A 22,571-nucleotide genomic window follows, 5' to 3' on the forward strand; every position below is an offset into this window, starting at 1 on the left:
GGCGGGTTAAGGACAATACAAAATGCAAAATGGGTGGCCCAAATTGTAAGCCCACTGAAGACAAAAAAGAAAGCAAATTTGGTTTGGCTCATGAAGGCCCAAGCTACAAGGATTCCATGCATCCTGGGGACATGGGCGCGGCACTCCCTGGTGGGCCGGGTGGAGCGCGTTCGGGTCGGGCTGGGAGACGGATCTAGCTACGTGACGCGCCTGCTGCTGCTGCTGCCTTCGAGCGCCCCGACCTAGCAGGAGGCTTGCGTGGTGCGATGCGCAGCCTGGGAGACGACGACTCCACGTGGCGACATCCAGATCCTTGCACGGGAGTAGACCGCCATGAGGAAGCCGGGGTTGGACTTTCACCCGAGCTGGGTGCTCCTCAGTTGGAGGATGAAGGAGAACCAATCCTGAGTGAAGGACAACGGCCTGAAGGAAGTGGGGAAGGAAGGCTAACGAGACCGGTTCTTCAGCTGGAAGACCATGTACAGGTCTCGGTTGGTGTGCTAGGCTTAACCAATGATAATGGGGCTGGGGAGAGTAGAAGCGAAAAAGCTGCAATGGTGAAAGGGGTTGGCAGAAGGAACGATATGGATGGAGGTGCTGAACAGGCACGACAAAACCACGGGGTTGAATACACGTATAACGACAGACACAATGTTGGCGAGGATGCTAGAAGAGTTGGTCGAATTTATAAACACGGTACTAATGTAGGTGGAGGAGTTGAAGCGACTCGGGGAGGAAGAACACAGATTCATAACAACGGTGAAGAGTACGGTGATGATGAGGCCAGTGAGGGAGACAGCGCACAGCCAAACAATGATGTTGCAAGTAATATTGAGCATTCACAACTAGAAGAGCAATTGATAGAGAACAGAAGGACTTGGGAACTAGCAAAGGAGTCCGGAGCAGAGCTATATGATGAAGAAGACGACATCATGACAATTCTCCAACAGCGGAATGAAGAAATTGCTCAAAAGAGAAGATTGGCTAAGCAGAAGGCAAAAGCAAGACGAAGCAGACCCAAAACCCAAAAAAAGGTGTGCAATAATTTTCTAAAATGATCTTTAGTTCATGGAATGTTAGGGGGTTAAGGAGTGATGAAAAACTGAGGATGGTAAAAGACCTAAAGAAAAAGTGTAGATTGAACATGCTAGGCTTAGTAGAGACTAAGAGGCAGTTGGTGTCTAGATTTGATGTTTCAAAAATTTGGAGGCATGGTTGTGCGGGTTGGGATTATGTTGAGTCTGTTGGTGCTTCTGGTGGGCTGCTACTAATATGGGATGAGGAGTTTTTTTAAAATTAGGAATTCTTATAAAGGAGAACGATGGTTATGTGTTGAAGGGGTTATACTGAAGAATAATTACAACTGTGCTTTTATTTTGGTTTATGGTGCGCATGATAGAAATGAGAAGCTTGTTATGTGGGAAGAGTTGAGCTACATAGCTGGCTTATGTCACAGACACATAATTGGGTGAACCTTTTTAGATTGTGACTCAGCTTTGCTAAAGTCCCCAATTAGAGGTGTCCAGGGTTCTTAAGCACACTCTTTTTTTACTTTGGACCTTGACTTTAACCGCTCAGTCTCAAGTTTTCACTTGACACCTACACGCCACAAGCACATGGTTAGGGACAGCTTGGTTTAGCCGCTTAGACCAGGATTTTATTCCTGTAGGCCCTCCTATCCACTGATGCTCAAAGCCGTGGGATCCTCTTTATTTGCCCTTGCCTTTTGGTTTTAAGGGTTATTGGCTTTTTCTGCTTGCTTTTTCTCTTTCTTTCTATTTTTTTTTCGCCCTTTTTTTTCTGCAAGCTTTGTTCTTTGCTGCTTTTTCTTGCTTCAAGAATCATTTTTATGATTTTTCAAATTATCAAATAACATGTTTCCTAGTCATCATTCTTTCAAGAGCCAACATATTTAACATTCTTAAACAACAACTTCAAAAGACATATGCACTGGTCAAGCATACATTCAGAAAACAAGAAGCATTGTCACCACATCAATATCATTAAACTAAGTTTAAGGATAAATTCAAAACTCATGTACTTCTTGTTCTTTTGAATTAAAACATTTTTCATTTAAGAGAGGTGATGGATTTATAGGACATTCATAACTTTAAGACAAAGTTACTAACTACTAATGATCATGTAATGAAGACACAAACATAGATAAGCACTTAACATAGAGAAAATGAAAAAACAGAAGAAATAAGAACAAGGAATGAATCCACCTTAGTGATGGTGGCGTTTCCTTCTTGAGGAACCAATGATGTCCTTGAGCTCTTCTATGTCTCTTCCTTGTCTTTGTTGCTCCTCCCTCATTGCTTTTTGATCTTCTCTAATTTCATGAAGGATGATGGAGTGCTCTTGATGTTCCACCCTTAATTGTCCCATGTTGGAACTTAATTCTTCTAGGGAGGTGTTGAATTGCTCCCAATAGTTTTGTGGAGGAAAATGCATATGAGGCATCTCCGGGATCTCATGGTGATGAGCTTCCTGCGCTTCTTGAGCTCCATGAATGGGCTCTCTTACTTGCTCCATCTTTTTCTTAGTGATGGGCTTCTCTTCCTCAATGTGAATGTCTCCTTCTATGGAAGCTCCAGCTGAGTAACATAGATGGCAGATAAGATGAGGAAAAGCTAGCCTTGCCCCAGGAGAGGGCTTCTCGGCTATTTTGTAGAGTTCAAGGGAGATGACTTCATGAACCTCTACTTCTTCTCCAATCATGATGCTATGGATCATGATGGCCCGATCCACAGTAACTTCAGATCGGTTGCTAGTGGGGATGATGGAGCGTTGGATGAACTCCAACCATCCTCTAGCCACAGGCTTGAGGTCCAATCTTCTTAGTTGAACCGGCTTGCCTTTGGAGTCAATCTTCCATTGAGCTCCTTCCACACATATGTCCATGAGGACTTGGTCCAACCTTTGATTAAAGTTGACCCTTCTAGTGTAGGGGCGTTCATCTCCTTGCATCATAGGCAAGTTAAACGCCAACCTCACATTTTCTGGACTAAAATCCAAGTATTTTCCCCGAACCATTGTAACATAGTTCTTTGGATCCGGGTTCTTACTTTGATCATGGTTCTTGGTGATCCATGCATTGGCATAGAACTCTTGAACCATTAGGATGCCGACTTGTTGGATGGGATTTGTTATAACTTCCCAACCTCTTCTTTGAATTTCATGTCGGATCTCCGGATACTCATTTCTTTTGAGTTTGAAAGGGACCTCGGGGATCACCTTCTTCTTGGCCACAACATCATAGAAGTGGTCTTGATGAGCTTTGGAGATGAATCTTTCCATCTCCCATGACTCGGAGGTGGAAGTTTTTGTCTTCCCTTTCCCTTTTCTAGAGGATTCTCCGGTCTTGGGTGCCATCAATGGTAATGGAAAAACAAAAAGCTTATGTTTTTACCACACCAAACTTAGAATATTGCTCGCCCTCGAGCAAGAGAAGAAAGAATAGTATGAAGAAGAAGAAGAAGAAAATATGGAGAAGAGGGGGGAGGTGTGTTTCGGCCAAGAAGAGAAGAGAGGGTTGTGTTGTATGAAAATGAGGAAGAATGGAAGGCTTTATATAGGGAAGGGAGGGGGGTTAAGGTTCGGCCATATGGGTGGGTTTGGGTGGGAAATTGATTTGAATTTTGAAGGTAGGTGGAGTTTATTGGGTAGGTTTATGGGGAAGAGTGGGTGGATGTGAGTGGTGAAGGGTTAATAAGGAAGAGAGATGGAGGTGATAGGTGAAGGGTTTTAGGGAAGAAAAATAATATTTTTGAAAACATTTTTTTTTTCGAAAACAAGTGAGAAAATTTTGAAATATTTTTGAAAAATTTTTGAAAAGAAAACAAAAATAAAATTACCTAATCTGAGCAACAAGATGAACCGTCAGTTGTCCAAACTCGAACAATCCCCGGCAACGGCGCCAAAAACTTGGTGCACGAAATTGTGATCTCCAGGCTCGAACAAATCCTGGTAATGGCTCCAAAGCTTGGTGCTCTGATCTTAATTCATAATTGTCACAACTTCGATACAACTAACCAGCAAGTGCACTGGGTCGTCCAAGTAATACCTTACGTGAGTAAGGGTCGAATCCCACGGAGATTGTTGGTATGAAGCAAGCTATGGTCACCTTGTAAATCTCAGTCAGGCAGATATAAAGTGATAATGGTGTTTTCGAATATTATATAATAAGATAGGGATAGAGGTACTTATGTAAATCATTGGTAGGAATTTCAGATAAGAGAATGGAGATACTTTTCGTTCCTCTGAACCTCTGCTTTCCTGCTATCTTCATCCAATCAGTCTTACTCCTTTCCATGGCTGGCTTTATGCAAGGGCATCACCGTTGTCAGTGGCTACATCCCCTCCTCTCAGTGAATAATATGCTCACGCACCCTGTCACGGCACGGCTATTCATCTGTCGGTTCCCGATCATGCTGGAATAGGATTCACCCTCCTTTTGCGTCTGTCACTAATGCCCAGCACTCGCGAGTTTGAAGCTCGTCACAGTCATTCAATCATTGAATCCTACTCAGAATACCACAGACAAGGTTTAGACCTTCCGGATTCTCTTGAATGCCGCCATCATTCTAGCTTACGCCACGAAGATTCTGGTTAGGAGATCTAAGAGATACTCATTCTAGCTTAATTCATGTAGAACAGAAGTGTTTGTCAGGCACGCGTTCATAAGGGAGAAGGATGATGAGCGTCACACATAATCATCACCTTCATCACGTTCTTGGGTGCGAATGGATATCTTAGAAGCGAAATAAGAAGAATTGAATAGAAAACAGTAGTACTTTGCATTAATCTTTGAGGAACAGCAGAGCTCCACACCTTAATCTATGGAGTGTAGAAACTCTACCGTTGAAAATACATAAGTGAAGGTCCAGGCATGGCCGAGATGGCCAGCCCCCTAAAACGTGATCAATAGTCTCCTAAGATGAACAATGGATTAAAACTGAGACCAAAGATGCCTAATACAATAGTAAAAGGTCCTATTTATAATAAACTAGCTACTAGGGTTTACATGAGTAAGTATTTGATGTATAAATCCACTTCCGGGGTCCACTTGGTGTGTGTTTGGGCTGAGCTTAAGTGTTGCACGTGCAGAGGCCATTTGTGGAGTTGAACGCCAGTTTTTGTGCCAGTTTGGGCGTTCAACTCTGGTTTTGGATCCTTTTCTAGCGCTGGACGCCAGATTTGGGTAGAAAGCTGGCGTTGAACGCCAGTTTACGTCGTCAATTCTTGGCCAAAGTATGGACTATTATATATTTCTGGAAAGCCCTGGATGTCTACTTTCCAACGCAATTAGAAGCGCGCCATTTCGAGTTCTGTAGCTCCAGAGAATCCACTTTGAGTGCAGGGAGGTCAGAGTCCAACAGCATCAGCAGTCCTTCTTCAACCTCTGAATCAGATTTTTGCTCAAGTCCCTCAATTTCAGCCAGAAAATACCTGAAATCACAGAAAAAAACACAAACTCATAGTAAAGTCCAGAAATGTGAATTTAACATAAAAACCAATGAAAACATCCCTAAAAGTAACTAGATCCTACTAAAAACATACTAAAAACAATGTCAAAAAGCGTATAAATTATCCGCTCATCACAACACCAAACTTAAATTGTTGCTTGTCCCCAAGCAACTGAAAATCAAAATAGGATAAAAAGAATAGAATATACTATAAATTCCAAACTATCAATGAAACATAGCTCCAATCATATGAGCGGGACTTATAGCTTTTTGCCTCTTGAATAGTTTTGGCATCTCACTTTATCCATTGAGGTTCAGAATGATTGGCATCTATAGGAACTTCAGATTTCGAATAGTGTTATTGATTCTCCTAGTTCAGTATGATGATTCTTGAACACAGCTTCTTTATGAGTCTTGGCCGTGGCCCTAAGCACTTTGTTTTCCAGTATTACCACTGGATACATAAATGCCACAGACACATAATTGGGTGAACCTTTTCAGATTGTGACTCAGCTTTGCTAAAGTCCCCAATTAGAGGTGTCCAGGGTTCTTAAGCACACTCTTTTTTTTTTTTTTTTGCTTTGGACCTTGACTTTAACCGCTCAGTCTCAAGTTTTCACTTGACACCTACACGCCACAAGCACATGGTTAGGGACAACTTGGTTTAGCCGCTTAGACCAGGATTTTATTCCTTTAGGCCCTCCTATCCACTGATGCTCAAAGCCTTGGGATCCTTTTTATTTGCCCTTGCCTTTTGGTTTTAAGGGTTATTGGCTTTTTGCTCTTGCCTCTTGGTTTTAAGAGCTTTTGGCTTTTTCTGCTTGTTTTTTCTTTTTCTTTCTATATATTTTTTTTTTCGCCTATTTTTTTTCTGCAAGCTTTGTTCTTTGCTGCTTTTTCTTGCTTCAAGAATCATTTTTATGATTTTTCAGATTATCAAATAACATGTCTCCTAGTCATCATTCTTTCAAGAGCCAACATATTTAACATTCTTAAACAACAACTTCAAAAGACATATGCACTGTTCAAGCATACATTCAGAAAACAAGAAGCATTGTCACCACATCAATATAATTAAACTAAGTTCAAGGATAAATTCGAAACTCATGTACTTCTTGTTCTTTTGAATTAAAACATTTTTCATTTAAGAGAGGTGATGGATTCATAGGACATTTATAACTTTAAGACAAAGTTACTAACTACTAATGATCATGTAATGAAGACACAAACATAGATAAGCACATAACATAGAAAATGAAAAGCAGAAGAATTAAGAACAAGGAATGAATCCACCTTTGTAATGGTGGCATTTCCTTCTTGAGGAATCAATGATGTCCTTGAGCTCTTCTATGTCTCTTCCTTGCCTTTGTTGCTCCTCCTTCAGTGCTTTTAGATCTTCTCTGATTTCATGAAGGATGATGGAGTGCTCTTGATGTTCCACCCTTAGTTGCTTCCAATAATTGTGTGGAAAAAAATGTATCTCTTGAGGTATCTCAGGGATCTCTTGATTTGCAGTCAAATGTTCTACCACTGAGCTATAGACCCTTGATGGAAGCTTTTGTCTTCCCTTTCCTCTTTCTAGAGGTTTCTCTGGCCTTAGGTGCCATCAATGGTTATGGAAAAAACAAAAAAGTTATGCTTTTACCACACCAAACTTAGAATGTTGCTCGCCCTCGAGCAAAAGAAGAAAGAATAGAAGAATAAGAAGAAGATATGGAGGAGATGGATGGGAGTGTGTATTCGGCCATATGGGTGGGATTGGGTGGGAGAGAGATGTTGAATTTTTGAAGGTAGTGGGTGTATGGATGTGAGTGATAAATGGAAAAAAAGAAGGGATGATCATGAATGGAAAGAGAGATGATGAGGTAGGTGGGGATCCTGTGGGATCCACAGATCCTGAGATGATCCTGTGGGGTCCACAGATCCTGAGGTGTCAAGGCATTTACATCCCTGCACCAATTTAGGCATGTAAAATGCCCTTGCACACAACTCTGGGCATTCAGCGCCAGGTTGGTGCCCATTTTGGGCGTTCAACGCCCCTTTGCTGCCATTTCTGGCGTTGAATGCCAGAACCATGCTTGTTCTGGGCGTTCAGCGCCAGGATGCTCCCATTCTGGGCGTTCAGCGCCAGAACTATGCTCTGTTCTGGCGTTTGAACGCCAGACAGATGCTCCTCCAGGGTGTGATTTTTCTTTTGCTGTTTTTGATTCCGTTTTTGAATTTTTTGTTTATTTTGTGACTCCACATGATCATGAACCTAAGAAAACATGAAAAACAATAAAAATAAGAATTAGATAAACATTGGGTTGCCTCTCAGCAAGCGCTTCTTTAATGTCAATAGCTTAACAGTGGGCTCTCATGGAGCCTCACAGATGTGCAGAGCTTTGTTGAGACTCTCCAACACCAAACTTAGAGTTTGGATATGGGAGTTCAACACCAAACTTAGAGTTTGGTTGTGGCCTCCCAACACCAAACTTAGAGTTTGACTGTTGGGGCTCTGGTTGACTCTGCTTGGAGAGAAGCTTTTTCTGCTTCCTCCCCATGGTTGCAGAGGGAGATCCTTGAGTTTTAAACACAAGGGAGTTCTCATTCCATTGAAGGAATATTTCACCTCTGTCAACATCAATCACAGCTCTTGCTGTGGCCAGGAAAGGTCTTCCTAGGATGATGGATTCATCATCTTCCTTTCCAGTATCCAGGACTATGAAATCAGCAAGGATGTAAAGGCCTTCAACCTTTACTAACACGTCCTCTACTTGTCCATAAGCCTGTTTTCTTGAGCTGTCTGCCATCTCTAATGAGATTTTAGCAGCTTGCACCCCATAGATTCCCAGTTTCTCTATTACAGAGAGGGGCATGAGGTTTATTCCTGAACCAAGGTCACACAGAGCCTTAAAGATCATGGTGCCTATGGTACAGGGTATTATGAACTTTCCAGGATCCTGTCTCTTCTGAGGCAATGTCAGTTGATCCAGATCTCTTAGTTCATTGATGAACAAGGGAGGTTCAACTTCCCAAGTATCAATGCCAAATAATTTGGCATTCAGCTTCATGATTGCACCAAGAAACTTGGCAGTTTGCTCTTCAGTAACATCCTCATTCTCTTCAGAAGAGGAATACTCATCAAAGCTCATGAAGGGCATAAGGAGGGTTAATGGAATCTCTATGGTCTCTAGATGAGTCTCAGATTCCTTTGGTTCCTCAAAGGGAAGCTCCTTATTGATCACTGGACGTCCCAGGAGGTCTTCCTCCTTGGGATTCACGTCCTCTCCTCTCCTCACAGGTTCGGCCATGGCGCTTATGTCAATGGCCTTGCACTCTCCTTTTGGGTTCTCTTCTGTATTGCTTGGGAGAGTACTAGGAGGGATTTCAGTGATCCTTTTACTCAGCTGGCCCACTTGTGCTTCCAGATTTCTAATGGAAGACCTTGTTTCATTCATGAAACTTACAGTGGCCTTAGATAGATCAGAGACTAGATTTGCTAAATTAGAAGCATTTTGTTCAGAGTTCTCTGTCTGTTGCTGAGTTGATGATGGAAAAGGTTTGCTATTGCTAAACCTGTTTCTTCCACCATTATTAAAGCCTTGTTGGGCTTTTGATCCTTCCATGAGAAATTTGGATGATTTCTCCATGTTGAGTTATAGGTGTTTCCATAAGGTTCACCTAAGTAGTTCACCTCTGCTATTGCAGGGTTCTCAGGATCATAGGCTTCTTCTTCAGAAGATGCCTCTTGAGTACTGTTGGATGCAGCTTGCATTCCATGCAGACTCTGAGAGATCATATTGACTTGCTGAGTCAATATTTTATTCTGAGCCAATATGGCATTCAGAGTATCAACTTCAAGAACTCCCTTCTTCATAGGCGTCCCATTACTCACAGGATTCCTTTCAGAAGTGTACATGAACTGGTTATTAGCAACCATGTCAATGAGTTCTTGAGCTTCTGCAGGCGTTTTCTTTAGGTGAATGGATCCACCTGCAGAAGTGTCCAGTGACATCTTTGATAGCTCAGATAAACCATCATAGAATATATCCAGGATGGTCCATTCTGAGAGCATGTCAGAAGGACACTTTTTGGTCAACTATTTGTATCTTTCCCAAGCTTCATAGAGGGATTCACCTTCTTTCTGTCTGAAGGTTTGAACATCAGCTCTAAGCTTGCTCAGCTTTTGAGGAGGAAAGTACTTGGCTAAGAAAGCCGTGACCAGCTTATCCCAAGAGTTCAGGCTGTCTTTAGGTTGAGAATCCAACCATAATCTAGCTCTGTCTCTTACAGCAAAAGGGAAAAGCATGAGCCTGTAGACTTCAGGATCTACTCCATTAGTCTTAACAGTATCACATATCTGCAAGAATTCAGTTAAGAACTGAAAAGGATCTTCAGATGGAAGTCCATGAAACTTGCAGTTCTGCTGCATCAGAGAAACTAATTGAGGTTTCAGCTCAAAATTGTTTGCTCCAATGGCAGGAATGGAGATGCTTCTTCCATGTAAATTGGAATTAGGTGCAGTGAAGTCACCAAGCATCTTCCTTATATTATTATTATTTTCAGCTGCCATCTCCTTTTCCTGTTTGAAAATTTCTGAAAGGTTATCTCTGGATTGTTGTATTTTAGCTTCTCTTAATTTTTTTCTTCAGAGTCCTTTCAGGTTCTGGATCTGCTTTAACAAGAATGTTCTTTTCCTTGCTCCTGCTCATATGACAAAGAAGATGGCACAGAAAAAATAGTAATAATAATATGGATCCTTTATACCACAGTATAGGGATCCTTGTGTTAGTAGAAGAAAAGAAGGGAAGAAAATCCGAACTTAGAGAGAGAGGGGGTTTGGATTTTTGGAGAGTTGAAGGAAAGATGTTAGTATATCAATAAACAAATAGAAGAAGATGAGAGAGGGAAGTGAATTTTCGAAAACAATTTTTGAAAAAGAGTTAGTGATTTTTGAAAATAGTTTTTGAAAAATGTTTAGTATTTTTTTTCGAAATTTTTTTTTAAATAAAAAATAAAAATAATTAGTTAATAAAAAAAGAAATTTTTGAAAAAGAGGGAAGATATTTTCGAAAATTAGAGAGAGAGAGTTAGTTAGGTAGTTTTGAAAAAGTTAAGAAACAAACAAAAAGTTAGTTAGTTAGTTGAAATAAATTTGAAAAGATAAGAAGTTGGGAAGTTAGAGAAGATATTTTGAAATCAAATTTTGAAAAAGATAAGATAAGAAGATATTTTTTTTTGAAAAGATACGATAGAAATTAGTTTTTGAAAAAGATTTGATTTTTAAAATCACAATTAATGACTTGATTCATAAGAAATCACAAGATATGATTCTAGAACTTAAAGTTTGAATCTTTCTTAACAAGCAAGTAACAAACTTCAAATTTTTGAATCAAAACTTTAATTGATTATGTTATTTTCGAAAATTATGATATAAAATAAGAAAAAGGTTTTTGAAAATTATTTTTTTGGAATTTTCGAAAATAATCATGAATTTTGAAAAAGATTTTGAATTTTGAAAAAGATTTTGAAAAAGATAAGATTTTCAAATTGAAAATTTGATTTGACTCATAAGAAACAACTTGATTTTAAAAAGTTTTGAAAAAGTCAATCCAAATTTTCGAATTTGATGAGAGAAAAAAAGGAAAGATATTTTTTATTTTTAAAATTTTTATGAAAAACATGAAAATTATGCAATGCATGAAATTTTTAGATCAAAACATGTGATGCATGCAAGAATGCTATGAATGTCAAGATGAACATCAAGAACATAATTTTGAAAAATTTTAATGCAAAGAAAACATGCAAGACACCAAACTTAGAATTCTTTAATGCTTAGACACTAAGAATTCAAGAATGCATATGAAAAACAATAAAAGACACAAAACAAAAAATCATCAAGATCAAACAAGAAGACTTACCAAGAACAACTTGAAGATCATGAAGAACACTATTAATGCATGATATTTTCGAAAAAATGCAAGATGCATATGCAATTGACACCAAACTTATAACATGACTCAAGACTCAAACAAGAAACACAAAAATATTTTTGATTTTTATGATTTTCTAATTTTTTTGTATTTTTATTTATTATTTTTTTTTCGAAAATTATTGTGAAAAATAAAAATAAGGATTTTAAAATTTTTAATATGAATTCCAGGAATCTTGCCATGTTAGTCTTAAAGCTCCAATCAAAGGGTCAGGCATGGTTTAATAGCCAGCCAAGTTTTAGCATATAATTACATGGACTGGAGTGATTAGTTGAATGCCAATCCCAAAGTAGTTTGGGTATGGCTTTACAGCCAGATAGGCTTCAACATGCTTCATGAAACACTAGAATTCATTCTTAAAAATTCTGAAGAAAAATAATATTTTTGAAAACATTTTTTTTTCGAAAACAAGTGAGAAAATTTTGAAATATTTTTGAAAAATTTTTGAAAAGAAAAAAAAAGAAAATTACCTAATCTGAGCAACAAGATGAACCGTCAGTTGTCCAAACTCGAACAATCCCCGGCAACGGCGCCAAAAACTTGGTGCACGAAATTGTGATCTCCAGGCTCGAACAAATCCTGGTAATGGCTCCAAAGCTTGGTGCTCTGATCTTAATTCATAATTGTCACAACTTCGATACAACTAACCAGCAAGTGCACTGGGTCGTCCAAGTAATACCTTACGTGAGTAAGGGTCGAATCCCACGGAGATTGTTGGTATGAAGCAAGCTATGGTCACCTTGTAAATCTCAGTCAGGCAGATATAAAGTGATAATGGTGTTTTCGAATATTATATAATAAGATAGGGATAGAGGTACTTATGTAAATCATTGGTAGGAATTTCAGATAAGAGAATGGAGATACTTTTCGTTCCTCTGAACCTCTGCTTTCCTGCTATCTTCATCCAATCAGTCTTACTCCTTTCCATGGCTGGCTTTATGCAAGGGCATCACCGTTGTCAGTGGCTACATCCCCTCCTCTCAGTGAATAATATGCTCACGCACCCTGTCACGGCACGGCTATTCATCTGTCGGTTCCCGATCATGCTGGAATAGGATTCACCCTCCTTTTGCGTCTGTCACTAACGCCCAGCACTCGCGAGTTTGAAGCTCGTCACAGTCATTCAATCATTGAATCCTACTCAGAATACCACAGACAAGGTTTAGACCTTCCGGATTCTCTTGAATGCCGCCATCATTCTAGCTTACGCCACGAAGATTCTGGTTAGGAGATCTAAGAGATACTCATTCTAGCTTAATTCATGTAGAACAGAAGTGTTTGTCAGGCACGCGTTCATAAGGGAGAAGGATGATGAGCGTCACACATAATCATCACCTTCATCACGTTCTTGGGTGCGAATGGATATCTTAGAAGCGAAATAAGAAGAATTGAATAGAAAACAGTAGTACTTTGCATTAATCTTTGAGGAACAGCAGAGCTCCACACCTTAATCTATGGAGTGTAGAAACTCTACCGTTGAAAATACATAAGTGAAGGTCCAGGCATGGCCGAGATGGCCAGCCCCCTAAAACGTGATCAATAGTCTCCTAAGATGAAGAATGGATTAAAACTGAGACCAAAGATGCCTAATACAATAGTAAGAGGTCCTATTTATAATAAACTAGCTACTAGGGTTTACATGAGTAAGTATTTGATGTATAAATCCACTTCCGGGGCCCACTTGGTGTGTGTTTGGGCTGAGCTTAAGTGTTGCACGTGCAGAGGCCATTTGTGGAGTTGAACGCCAGTTTTTGTGCCAGTTTGGGCGTTCAACTCTGGTTTTGGATCCTTTTCTGGCGCTGGACGCCAGATTTGGGTAGAAAGCTGGCGTTGAACGCCAGTTTACGTCGTCAATTCTTGGCCAAAGTATGGACTATTATATATTGCTGGAAAGCCCTGGATGTCTACTTTCCAACGCAATTGGAAGCGCGCCATTTCGAGTTCTGTAGCTCCAGAGAATCCACTTTGAGTGCAGGGAGGTCAGAGTCCAACAGCATCAGCAGTCATTCTTCAACCTCTGAATCAGATTTTTGCTCAAGTCCCTCAATTTCAGCCAGAAAATACCTGAAATCACAGAAAAACACACAAACTCATAGTAAAGTCCAGAAATGTGAATTTAACATAAAAACCAATGAAAACATCCCTAAAAGTAACTAGATCCTACTAAAAATAATATTATTTAATATTATATTAAATAATATATATATTAAAAATAATATATATATTAAAAATAATATAATATTAAATAATATTATTTAATATTATATTATTTTTAATATATATATCATGAATATTTTTTAAATCCAACCCTATCCCACCTCACCAAAAACTCGTCTCGCACCGAATAAAAATAGGTCGAATATATTTGAATTTGGATAGTATTACCATGCCTAATAACAACAATAACAAAAAGTGTGATTCTCTTTCCTCTATTATTTTTTCTTTAGTTTTTCAAAAGTACTTACCACCGAAAACAATAACTAATCACTTTGCGAGCAACTTTATCTGCTATACGATGCTTTACATTCCTAACGTTTGTCATTTATTTAACAATTTATATAAAGACAACTGCAAATGAGTTTCTATTTTATTATATTCAACCATGTTACATAAATAATACAATACAAAATATATATTAAAAATAAATTAAATAATATAAATATTTATAAATAAATATATTGTGGTGGATTATTTACTTACCCACGGTGATACTCCTATGAATTTGAGTGCTTATTTTTTTTAAGTTAAAAGAGCTAGACCAAAAAAAAAAAAAAAAAAAAAAATAGATACAAACAAACTGGATAAAGTAGCAATAATAATTAACCAACTTGAACTTAGGTCGATTTAATAATCAACTACTAATATATTTAAGTAAGTATTAGGAATTGAAATTTTGATTTGTACATATAATAATTTATTGACTAAACAAAAAATTTTTTAAATAAAATTTCAATCTACGTCGAATTAACCCTTAAATTATCAAATTGAAAAATATCATACACAACAAAAAATAACAATAATAATTTAACTCATTATTTTTTGAGATAACAATAATAAATTGTGCAATCCAAGTGCAATAAAAGTTGCGTGATTAGAGCAGGAATATTATATGCTCAATAACTATTATTATTTTAAATTAGTATTTAACTAATAATAATTCATTTTTATAGTTATAAAAATTTATTCATATAAAAATATATGATTTATATTTATATTTAATAAGATTTATGCACATAAATTAATATAATTTATATTTATATTTATTAAAAATAATTTAATATTTGTGTTTGCGGTAATTCAAATTACTAAAAATTTTTGGGTGGGCATGGGTGGCCCAAGTAAATGGGAAGGGGTCGGGTTGACCCGAACGAAGAAGACACGTTACCCGGAAGTCCGTTATCCAGAAGCAGGAATCATCCATCATCATTCATCGATCAGCGAGCACAACTGCACAAGAAAGAGAGAAGAAGAGGCAATGGCGCTGCAAGCTCACTCTCCTTCACGCTTACTCTTACACTCGCAGTCTCGGTTACAGTCACCTTTATCCACCATAACACAAACTCCTTCCACTCTCACAGTCTCACTCACTGCCGCCTTCAACCCCAAACCCCTCACTCTCTCTTTCTCACGGCGTCGGGAGAGGAGTAATACGGTGTCCCCAGTGGTGGAGGAAAGCCAGGAGAGTTCCGAACCGGAAGCGGAAGCAGAAGCAGAAGAGAAAGAAGTGACGGTGGCCGAAGAGCTGAAGAAGGCGATGCAGGAGAGAAGAGAGAAAGAAGGAGAAGAAGAGTTTTGGGGCGGAGTAGGGCGAGAGATCAGGGAGATCGAGTGGCCACCCTTTGGGAAGGTGCTGGGCACCACCAGCGTTGTTATCAGCGTCATCTTTGGTTCCAGCGTCGTTTTGCTCACTCTCAATGCTCTTCTCGCTGAGCTTTCTGACCGTGTTTTCGCCGGCAAAGGGGTTCAGGATTTCTTCACCTAAGTCACTCATAGCCAATCAAAATGCTTGCTTTGGTGAGTCGCTATATCACTGCCAACCCTTCATGTAACTTCTAAAGTTTAGGGTTATGATATTATATTGTTATTGAATTCATTTTTGTTACACTAGTTCCTGTATTAAGAAACTGAATGTAAAGTTTTGATATATAGATAGAATGATTTTATCTTATCTTTCATCAATTAAGTAAGGCTTTGAAAAATGAAAAATGACAACTTAACATAATTGTTCAAGATTCAAAATTTCCTTATTCAAGTATTTTCAAGCAAAATTTATGGCAGAATCACAGACAATAGTTTTTTTAGGATCACTAGCTACGTCTATTCGATCCTATGTCATTTCAGCCGTTGTTGCTGTGATTATCAACAATGTTGCTGCTGCTTGGGTGCCATCGGCGTTGCTGCAGCTGCCACGGATTAGGATAAAGGGTTTGTTGCATTTAACAATTTTTACGAGTTTCAACTGATAGAGGGATGAATTTTAAATTAGAGCTCTCAATTTATGACTGCCTATAAAGTTTAATTAATAAGTGCACACAAGTTAATAATGGTCTAATGGTTTGATTATTTTATTGACTCTTGATTATAATTTGGCTGTGGTTGTGTTGTGTTTAATGTTTTGGTTGATTTGATTTTGATTGCTAGTAAATGAACTAAGTTGCTGTCTTGTTGTTAAAGATGGTGAATTAGGAACTAGGAGGGTCAAATTGAGTTAGAATGACAATTAACCTCTTTCAAACTTTTAGAAAACTTTTAGAATTGAATTAGAATGTGTTTAAAGAATTGGAATCAATTTGGAAGTAAGATTAGTTGCTTAGCTTGTGCAAAAGGGACTGGCGGATTAGAAATCCGAAAAATGGGTAAAACTAGTAATTTGGAATATTCAGGGCAAATTGACTTTTTGAGGCAAATTTCAATTGGTAGAATATGACTACTAAACTTGGTTTCAGTCTTTGAAAGTAGCTAAATTGGATTTTGGGTTTAGGTTCCTTAAAATGCAAAAACAGTTTATGCAGAAATTATGCAGAGAATCCAACAATTTCGTGAATTTACTGCTTTCACCTTAGAAGTTCAATTGGTGTGAAACCAATTTTAAATAAAACTTTTATAAACCTAGTTTGTTGTCAAAAAATTTAAGAATTGTTGGAGTTATGTTTAGGAGATATGAACTTTTGAAATCTGACACTATGCAGTAAAAACTAGATTTCAGTTTTCAAACAGCTAAATTTCCATGTTCATAACTCCCAATTCTGAATATATTGAGTTGCAACCAATTGCAAATAAAAGCTTTGTATGTCTGGTATGTCTAGTTCAAATCTCAGGGTGATCTAAGTTTTAATGAGTGAAATTATGCAACTTGGAAGAAGCCGTGTTCACTAGTTTTTCAAAACAGGATTATGCAGAAATAGAACCAACTTCCAAGGTACATAACTATCTTATCAGGAATGATATCAATCTGGAACCAATTGCAAAAGAAACCTAGATAAGTCTAGTTGAACCATGTACCATATCAATTTTTAGAGTTAGTGGATTAAAACTGGATTTATATAAAATTTTGAATTTGATATTGGTGCTGTCTTTTCTAGTTTTTGGAAGTACAGAACAACATTTTTGTAAAAATCATATAAAATCCATATTAGATCAGAATGCGTTGGGATCAAAAAGTGGTGAAAGGTGGTTGTGTCTGGTGTTATAGTATGAAATTTTACTTGGTTTCGTTAATTGTAGAATTTAGTGTAAATTATTAAATAAGGACTGTTTCACTGGTTTTCTGATATTGTTTTAAAAAAACAGGACAACACTTTCAAAATTTGTAACGAATTCTAAAAGGCTTGGATTTATGTGAGTCCAAACTAAAATGAAGTTTAGTGTCCTTAGGATACTTATATTAAAGAAACGGGCTAGTGCACATTTGTTACGCGATACTTAGAAACATTGTAAGGAAACAAGGTGTAGTGCTGCCTCGGTTTTCCCCTCATTTCTGGGGCTAGAGTGATCAGAAAATTGTGATTTTTAGCTTGTTTGAAACCTTAGTCCGAGACTATAATGCACGGACACTGACACGAATACGGAATACGACACAGGATACGCGGACACACAAATTTTGAAATTTTATAAGACACGGGGACACGACATATATATAAAATATAAAATATTTTTTAGATAAATTACAATAAATTTTTTATATTTTATTAGTATTAAAATATAAAATAATTATTTTTAATGTATTTTTTTAACTATATAAAAGTATTTAAAATATTTTTTGTTTTAATAAACAATAATATATATTATTTCAAAACTCATTTCAAGAATACATGTTAAAAATAAGGCTGGACACGCTGACAGTCTGACACGTGATGATATTTAGGTGTGTCCAAGTATGTCCGAGAAAGAATTTTTTATTTTTTATTTTTTATTAAGACATGGTTGGACACGACAGACACGCGTGTCAGACGAATATCAATGAGTGTTGTGTCTAAAATGTGTCTGATACGGAGACACAGCAATTCAACGAAGTATCCGTACTTCATAGGTCTGAGACGGTCGCATAGATATAAAGTTTGCGTGATTTTCGGATTGTTTGATATTTTTAAGGTAGGGAAGAAATTGTGCTGCCAACGCCAACAGACTTGAGTACGGAACTTGAAGGGGTATTTTTGATACTACTTCTAGATATTTTAAAAGTAATAACGTAAGAATCATTGTGGCAACTGATTATAATAGAAAAAGAATTAGGAAAGATTGATAAATATGATGATTATGATGAAGACGATTGTGGATGATGATGATGGAGTTTAAAATTATAGTGATGATTTGATAATATGATAAGTTTGGTTTGATAAATGATAAAGATGAGTATCATGATAAAGCATATTAATATTGAGGATCTATTGTTTGATAATTGTTGAGAAAAGGTTGAATTGTTGGTTTAGAGAGAATCTTTAAGAGGTGCCTAAGTCTAATTTTAAGGAGGTTATGTATGAATTTTGCTGAAAATTTAAAAAATAGAGTTTAAATGATTCCTTCAAGAAGAATAATTGATTTTATTAATATTCTCATGATATAGAGAAAGTGAAGTTATTGGTTTGTATGGTTTACAATTAACTGTGATTGATTGATGGTAGAGTTAATACTTTTAATTTTGGGGTTTAACCCAGGAAATGATGAAAAAGAAAATTTTACCCTAATTGAATGTTAAAAGGGTCTGAATGCCCATAGACTAAATGCCTTGATCCTAAAATTGATGAATGAGAGCCTTACTCTAAATGATTGATGAATGAATGACTGAAAATGAAAAAAGATGTTTGACAAATATGAATGAAAGACAGTGAATAATAAATGAAATGACTGAGAATGCTGAATGAAAGATTGAATGTAAAGTTTCGTCCTGCTTGAATGAATGTACACTATTTTCCAAATGTAGCATAATTATAGCATTAAGGTTTGCGATGGAGACTGATGTGGCTTAAGACATACGACATATGTAAACTAATGCATTTGGAAAGTTATATTTAGGACTTCTGTCTGAGTAACATCGGGTTACGGATAGTTAACCGATACGTAAGTTTATGGTCTGCCTAAAATAGACATAGATCATATACATTTGTATGAATTGATTGTGTATGTTTTATATTGTTGTATTGTATTATTTGTAAATTTTTTGCTATTTGATTTATTTATGAATTGTTTGTGTCTTCATAGTGTGTGCTTTGCTTGTGTTTGATGGACGATTTATAGAAGAGTCACAGTGAAAGCCTTGGAAGTTTACGGTTTTCAAATTACATATGTTCAAGAAATTCCTTTTAAAAAATTTAATTTTAAAAAAACATCTAAATCGTTTAAAATAAAATTCAAAGAATTTAAAGGCTTGATAAAAATAATTATTTTTAAGAAGATTTATTGAGGAGCTACGGATCAGTAGAAGAGTTTATTGCAAATAGAATTTTGTGTTTAGAATTTATTCCCCTTGCCTTTGTTTTTTTAAGAGTCTCGTTTCTTTAAACAGGGACACATATTGTATTTGAATTTATTTAAATATGTATAACGTATTAATAATTATGTGAATATACTTGTTTAAATATAATTTGTATTGTTGTTAAAAAAAAATTGGTTTTTCTTATGATCATCAATCAGATCAAAGTAAAAGCTCATATATTAAATAAATGTGAATAAAAAAAAATCTTGACAAATCCAAAAAATTTTGATAGTAGGGCAAAATATATATAACATAATAATAATAATTTAAATTTAGTTAATATGTGTTTTAAAGACACATGACAAATTTATTATTAGTAGAATATTTTAAATTTTTTCATTTGATAACTGTAAAATAAATATATTAAAAACTTAAATTTTTTGTATTTCCAACAAAAATATTCTCAATTTGTAATCTTATAATATGTGTTTTTAGGACACAAGATAAATAAACTCTAATAATTTTTATAATAAAAATATTATATTGCATAAAAATCACTTATAAAATTATTCATTAATCATTATGTATTTGTGTATAAATATATTTATTGTTTAATTCATTTTCAATATATATTTTGTATTTCAATATGTATTTTATACAGATAGTTACTTTTTATGTACATATAGCATAATTATTGTTATAATTATATTTTATTATTATAAAATATTATTAGTCTTAAAAATATATAATTTACAAATTAAAATATTAAAATAGTAATTTAAATAATAATATATAATTTATAATTCTATTTTTTAGGTTTCATATTTTTTAAAAAAACTGAATAATTTTTTTTAACAATACAATCAAATGCCTCAATCACCAAACAATTATTAGAAATTCACTTCTCATACAATCAAAAGCTAACTCTCACTGATATCTATAGTTAGAAAATTTTTTTCAATTAATGTAATTGTTACAGAAAAAACTAAAATTAATTTTAAAAAAAAAGATAAATAATATCTTTTGAGTTCATTTCTAAGAAAGAATACCAATTTTATTAAAATTGAGAATTGATCATTCTAATAAACATCTAATATGAAATTCTTGAACTGACTATTAAGTACCAAAAGTTGAGTAAAAAATTATTGTGGGATCAAATTCAATAATTTGATAAGGACAAATAAATATTATTATCATATACTACTCAAAAAATTTAGCGCCCTCACTACATAATATATAGATCCGTCCCTGTACATAATATCCCTTCTAGCAAAAATACCATGATTTAAGTTAGGGATGTCAAGGGGCAGGGCGGGGGCGGGGGATGCCTCCCTGCTTCCCATCCCCGCCCTCAGATTTGCTCCCCATCCCCGCCTCCATTCTCCGTCGTGGGGGAATATTGCTCCCCATCCTCATTCCCCACAGGCCCCATTCCCCGCGGGGATCCCATTCCCCATCTACATAATAGTTCTAACTAATTATTAATTTCCATATGAATAGAGTTACAAGTATCTATCTTATACAAAAACTGTAAGATTTTATACAAAAAGTCTAAATAACACGATGGTGACTTCTTTCGAAATAACGCAATGGGGGGACGCAACGACGAGCCAAAGGAAAAAGCAGTGGACGAGATGGAAGATGCGGGCGGCAATAGAGAGGAGAATGGACACGACAACAGAGTTACGAAAAGGAACGCCGCAAATAGAAATTACGACGCGGTAAGGGTGATGGCATGGTGAGGTGTGACGATGCGGTGAGAAGGGTGACGAGGGGGTGGCTGCAGGGAGGTTGGATGGAGTATGGACAGCCTTAGGGATCTCTGAGTTGAAGAAGGGTTATGCAAATAAAGATTAGGAGTTTTGGGTTTCTATATAGGAAAAATCTAGGGGGCCAGCAATTTTGGTGTTTTCTGGCCAGCATTTAACCATCAAAATAAAAGTGAGTGATCTTCTACCATTAGATTAATCTCACACCATTAAAAATACTATTGATGGCCAATTGATGGTTACAAAAGATCAAAATTGCTGGTCCCCTAGCATTCCTCTTCTATATATATGTGTGTGTGAGAAATGACTAAAAAACATATATGAGAAATAAACTATTAAGGATAATTCAAGAAATTTATAAATTTCGGGGAATAGCGGGGACGGGGCGGGATCCCCGCTCGGGTCTCCGTGCCTGCTTCGGGAAAATTTTGTCCCTCATTCCCATAAAAAAAATTTTCCACAATCAAATCTCCATTCGGGGTAGTCCCCGCAGAAATCCCCGCATCTCGAAAAATTTTAACATCCCTAATTTAAATGCGGTATTTTACTAGAAAGGATGTTGCAACAAACAGGCCCCATAGTTTCATTTACTTATATTGCAAGTCCTTAGGATGAAGATTATAGTACACAATGAAATCTTTTAATAGAGATATCTAAATACTTTCACAAAAATTGTAGGGATACAATAAACTCATCACAATAAGCTTTCCAGCATATTCTGTCTTTTTTGCAATCTTCATGGCAGCAACTGTTGCTGCTCCAGAAGATATTCCCACCTGCAACATCATCCAAAGTAAGAGGTTTAGTGAAGTGTAAAATTGGGTAAAAGAACAAACTTATAACCTGCTTCCACTTTAACTTTCAAATTCGAATATGGATTACAATGGTAGGTCAACAAAGATTGGTTTTTTGATAGGGTACTAGATTGTTTTTATAGGGAGCTCAACGACATACACAATTTGTTTAAAAAATTTTAATGGTATAAAATTAAATTAGTAAAATTATAGAATTGAATTGAATTTTAGTGTTTGAAATGTTTATCAAATGAATTAAAGTTTTATAATTGATAACTTTATTATTTATTAATATAAAATCATATTTAAATAATAAATATATTTATTTATTAAATTATATAAAATAATTAAAAAAATTATATTTTTCAACTATTTTTTTTTAACTAAAATTTGTTCACCTCTTTTAAAAAAAAAATTGGGTTAATCTAAAAATACTAAATTAAAAAATATTATTATTGATTACAAAAATTAAATATTTTTTCACGGTTGATTTCAACCACAAACCAACAATAAAAACAAATATGAATTATCAAAAATCAACTTGTTGAGTGGTCTAATCGTTTTTTGCTAGTGTTATAACATAGCTTCATTTGAAATATTCAGAAGTAGTAGATTGACAAACACTTGGTGTCATTAATTTAGTTAAATAGATA

General features: G+C 36.0%; 1 protein-coding gene and 1 non-coding gene across 4 annotated transcripts; both read left to right on the forward strand.

Moving 5' to 3' along the window:
• The first annotated feature begins 9,523 nt into the window (after positions 1–9,523).
• LOC148544457 (small nucleolar RNA R71) lies at positions 9,524–9,627 on the forward strand. The gene has a single exon (XR_015900839.1). It is a non-coding gene; the product is annotated as a small nucleolar RNA R71 (small nucleolar RNA).
• Positions 9,628–14,861: 5,234 nt separating this feature from the next.
• SECE1 (secE/sec61-gamma protein transport protein) lies at positions 14,862–16,028 on the forward strand. Of its 3 annotated transcripts, none has more exons than XM_016318549.3 (2): positions 14,862–15,457; positions 15,746–16,028. In XM_016318549.3, exon 1 carries the CDS (start codon positions 14,919–14,921, stop codon positions 15,423–15,425), a length of 507 nt encoding a protein of 168 aa, XP_016174035.1. In that variant the 5' UTR covers positions 14,862–14,918; the 3' UTR covers positions 15,426–15,457; positions 15,746–16,028. The 3 variants fall into 3 exon arrangements, with proteins under 3 accessions (XP_016174035.1, XP_016174036.1, XP_020967124.1); XM_016318550.3 differs by having other exon boundaries at positions 15,755–16,028; XM_021111465.2 differs by having other exon boundaries at positions 15,785–16,028.
• The last annotated feature ends 6,543 nt before the right edge of the window (positions 16,029–22,571 follow it).

The sequence above is a fragment of the Arachis ipaensis genome, chromosome B9 (genome assembly GCF_059453495.1).
Source record: "Arachis ipaensis isolate K30076 ecotype BB chromosome B9, ASM5945349v1, whole genome shotgun sequence".
Classification (NCBI taxonomy): Eukaryota; Viridiplantae; Streptophyta; class Magnoliopsida; order Fabales; family Fabaceae; genus Arachis; species Arachis ipaensis.

Excerpts from the sequence above, each read along its gene's own strand:
- SECE1 (XM_016318549.3), top strand. The coding sequence starts at position 14,919 with ATGGCGCTGCAAGCTCACTCTCCTTCACGCTTACTCTTACACTCGCAG.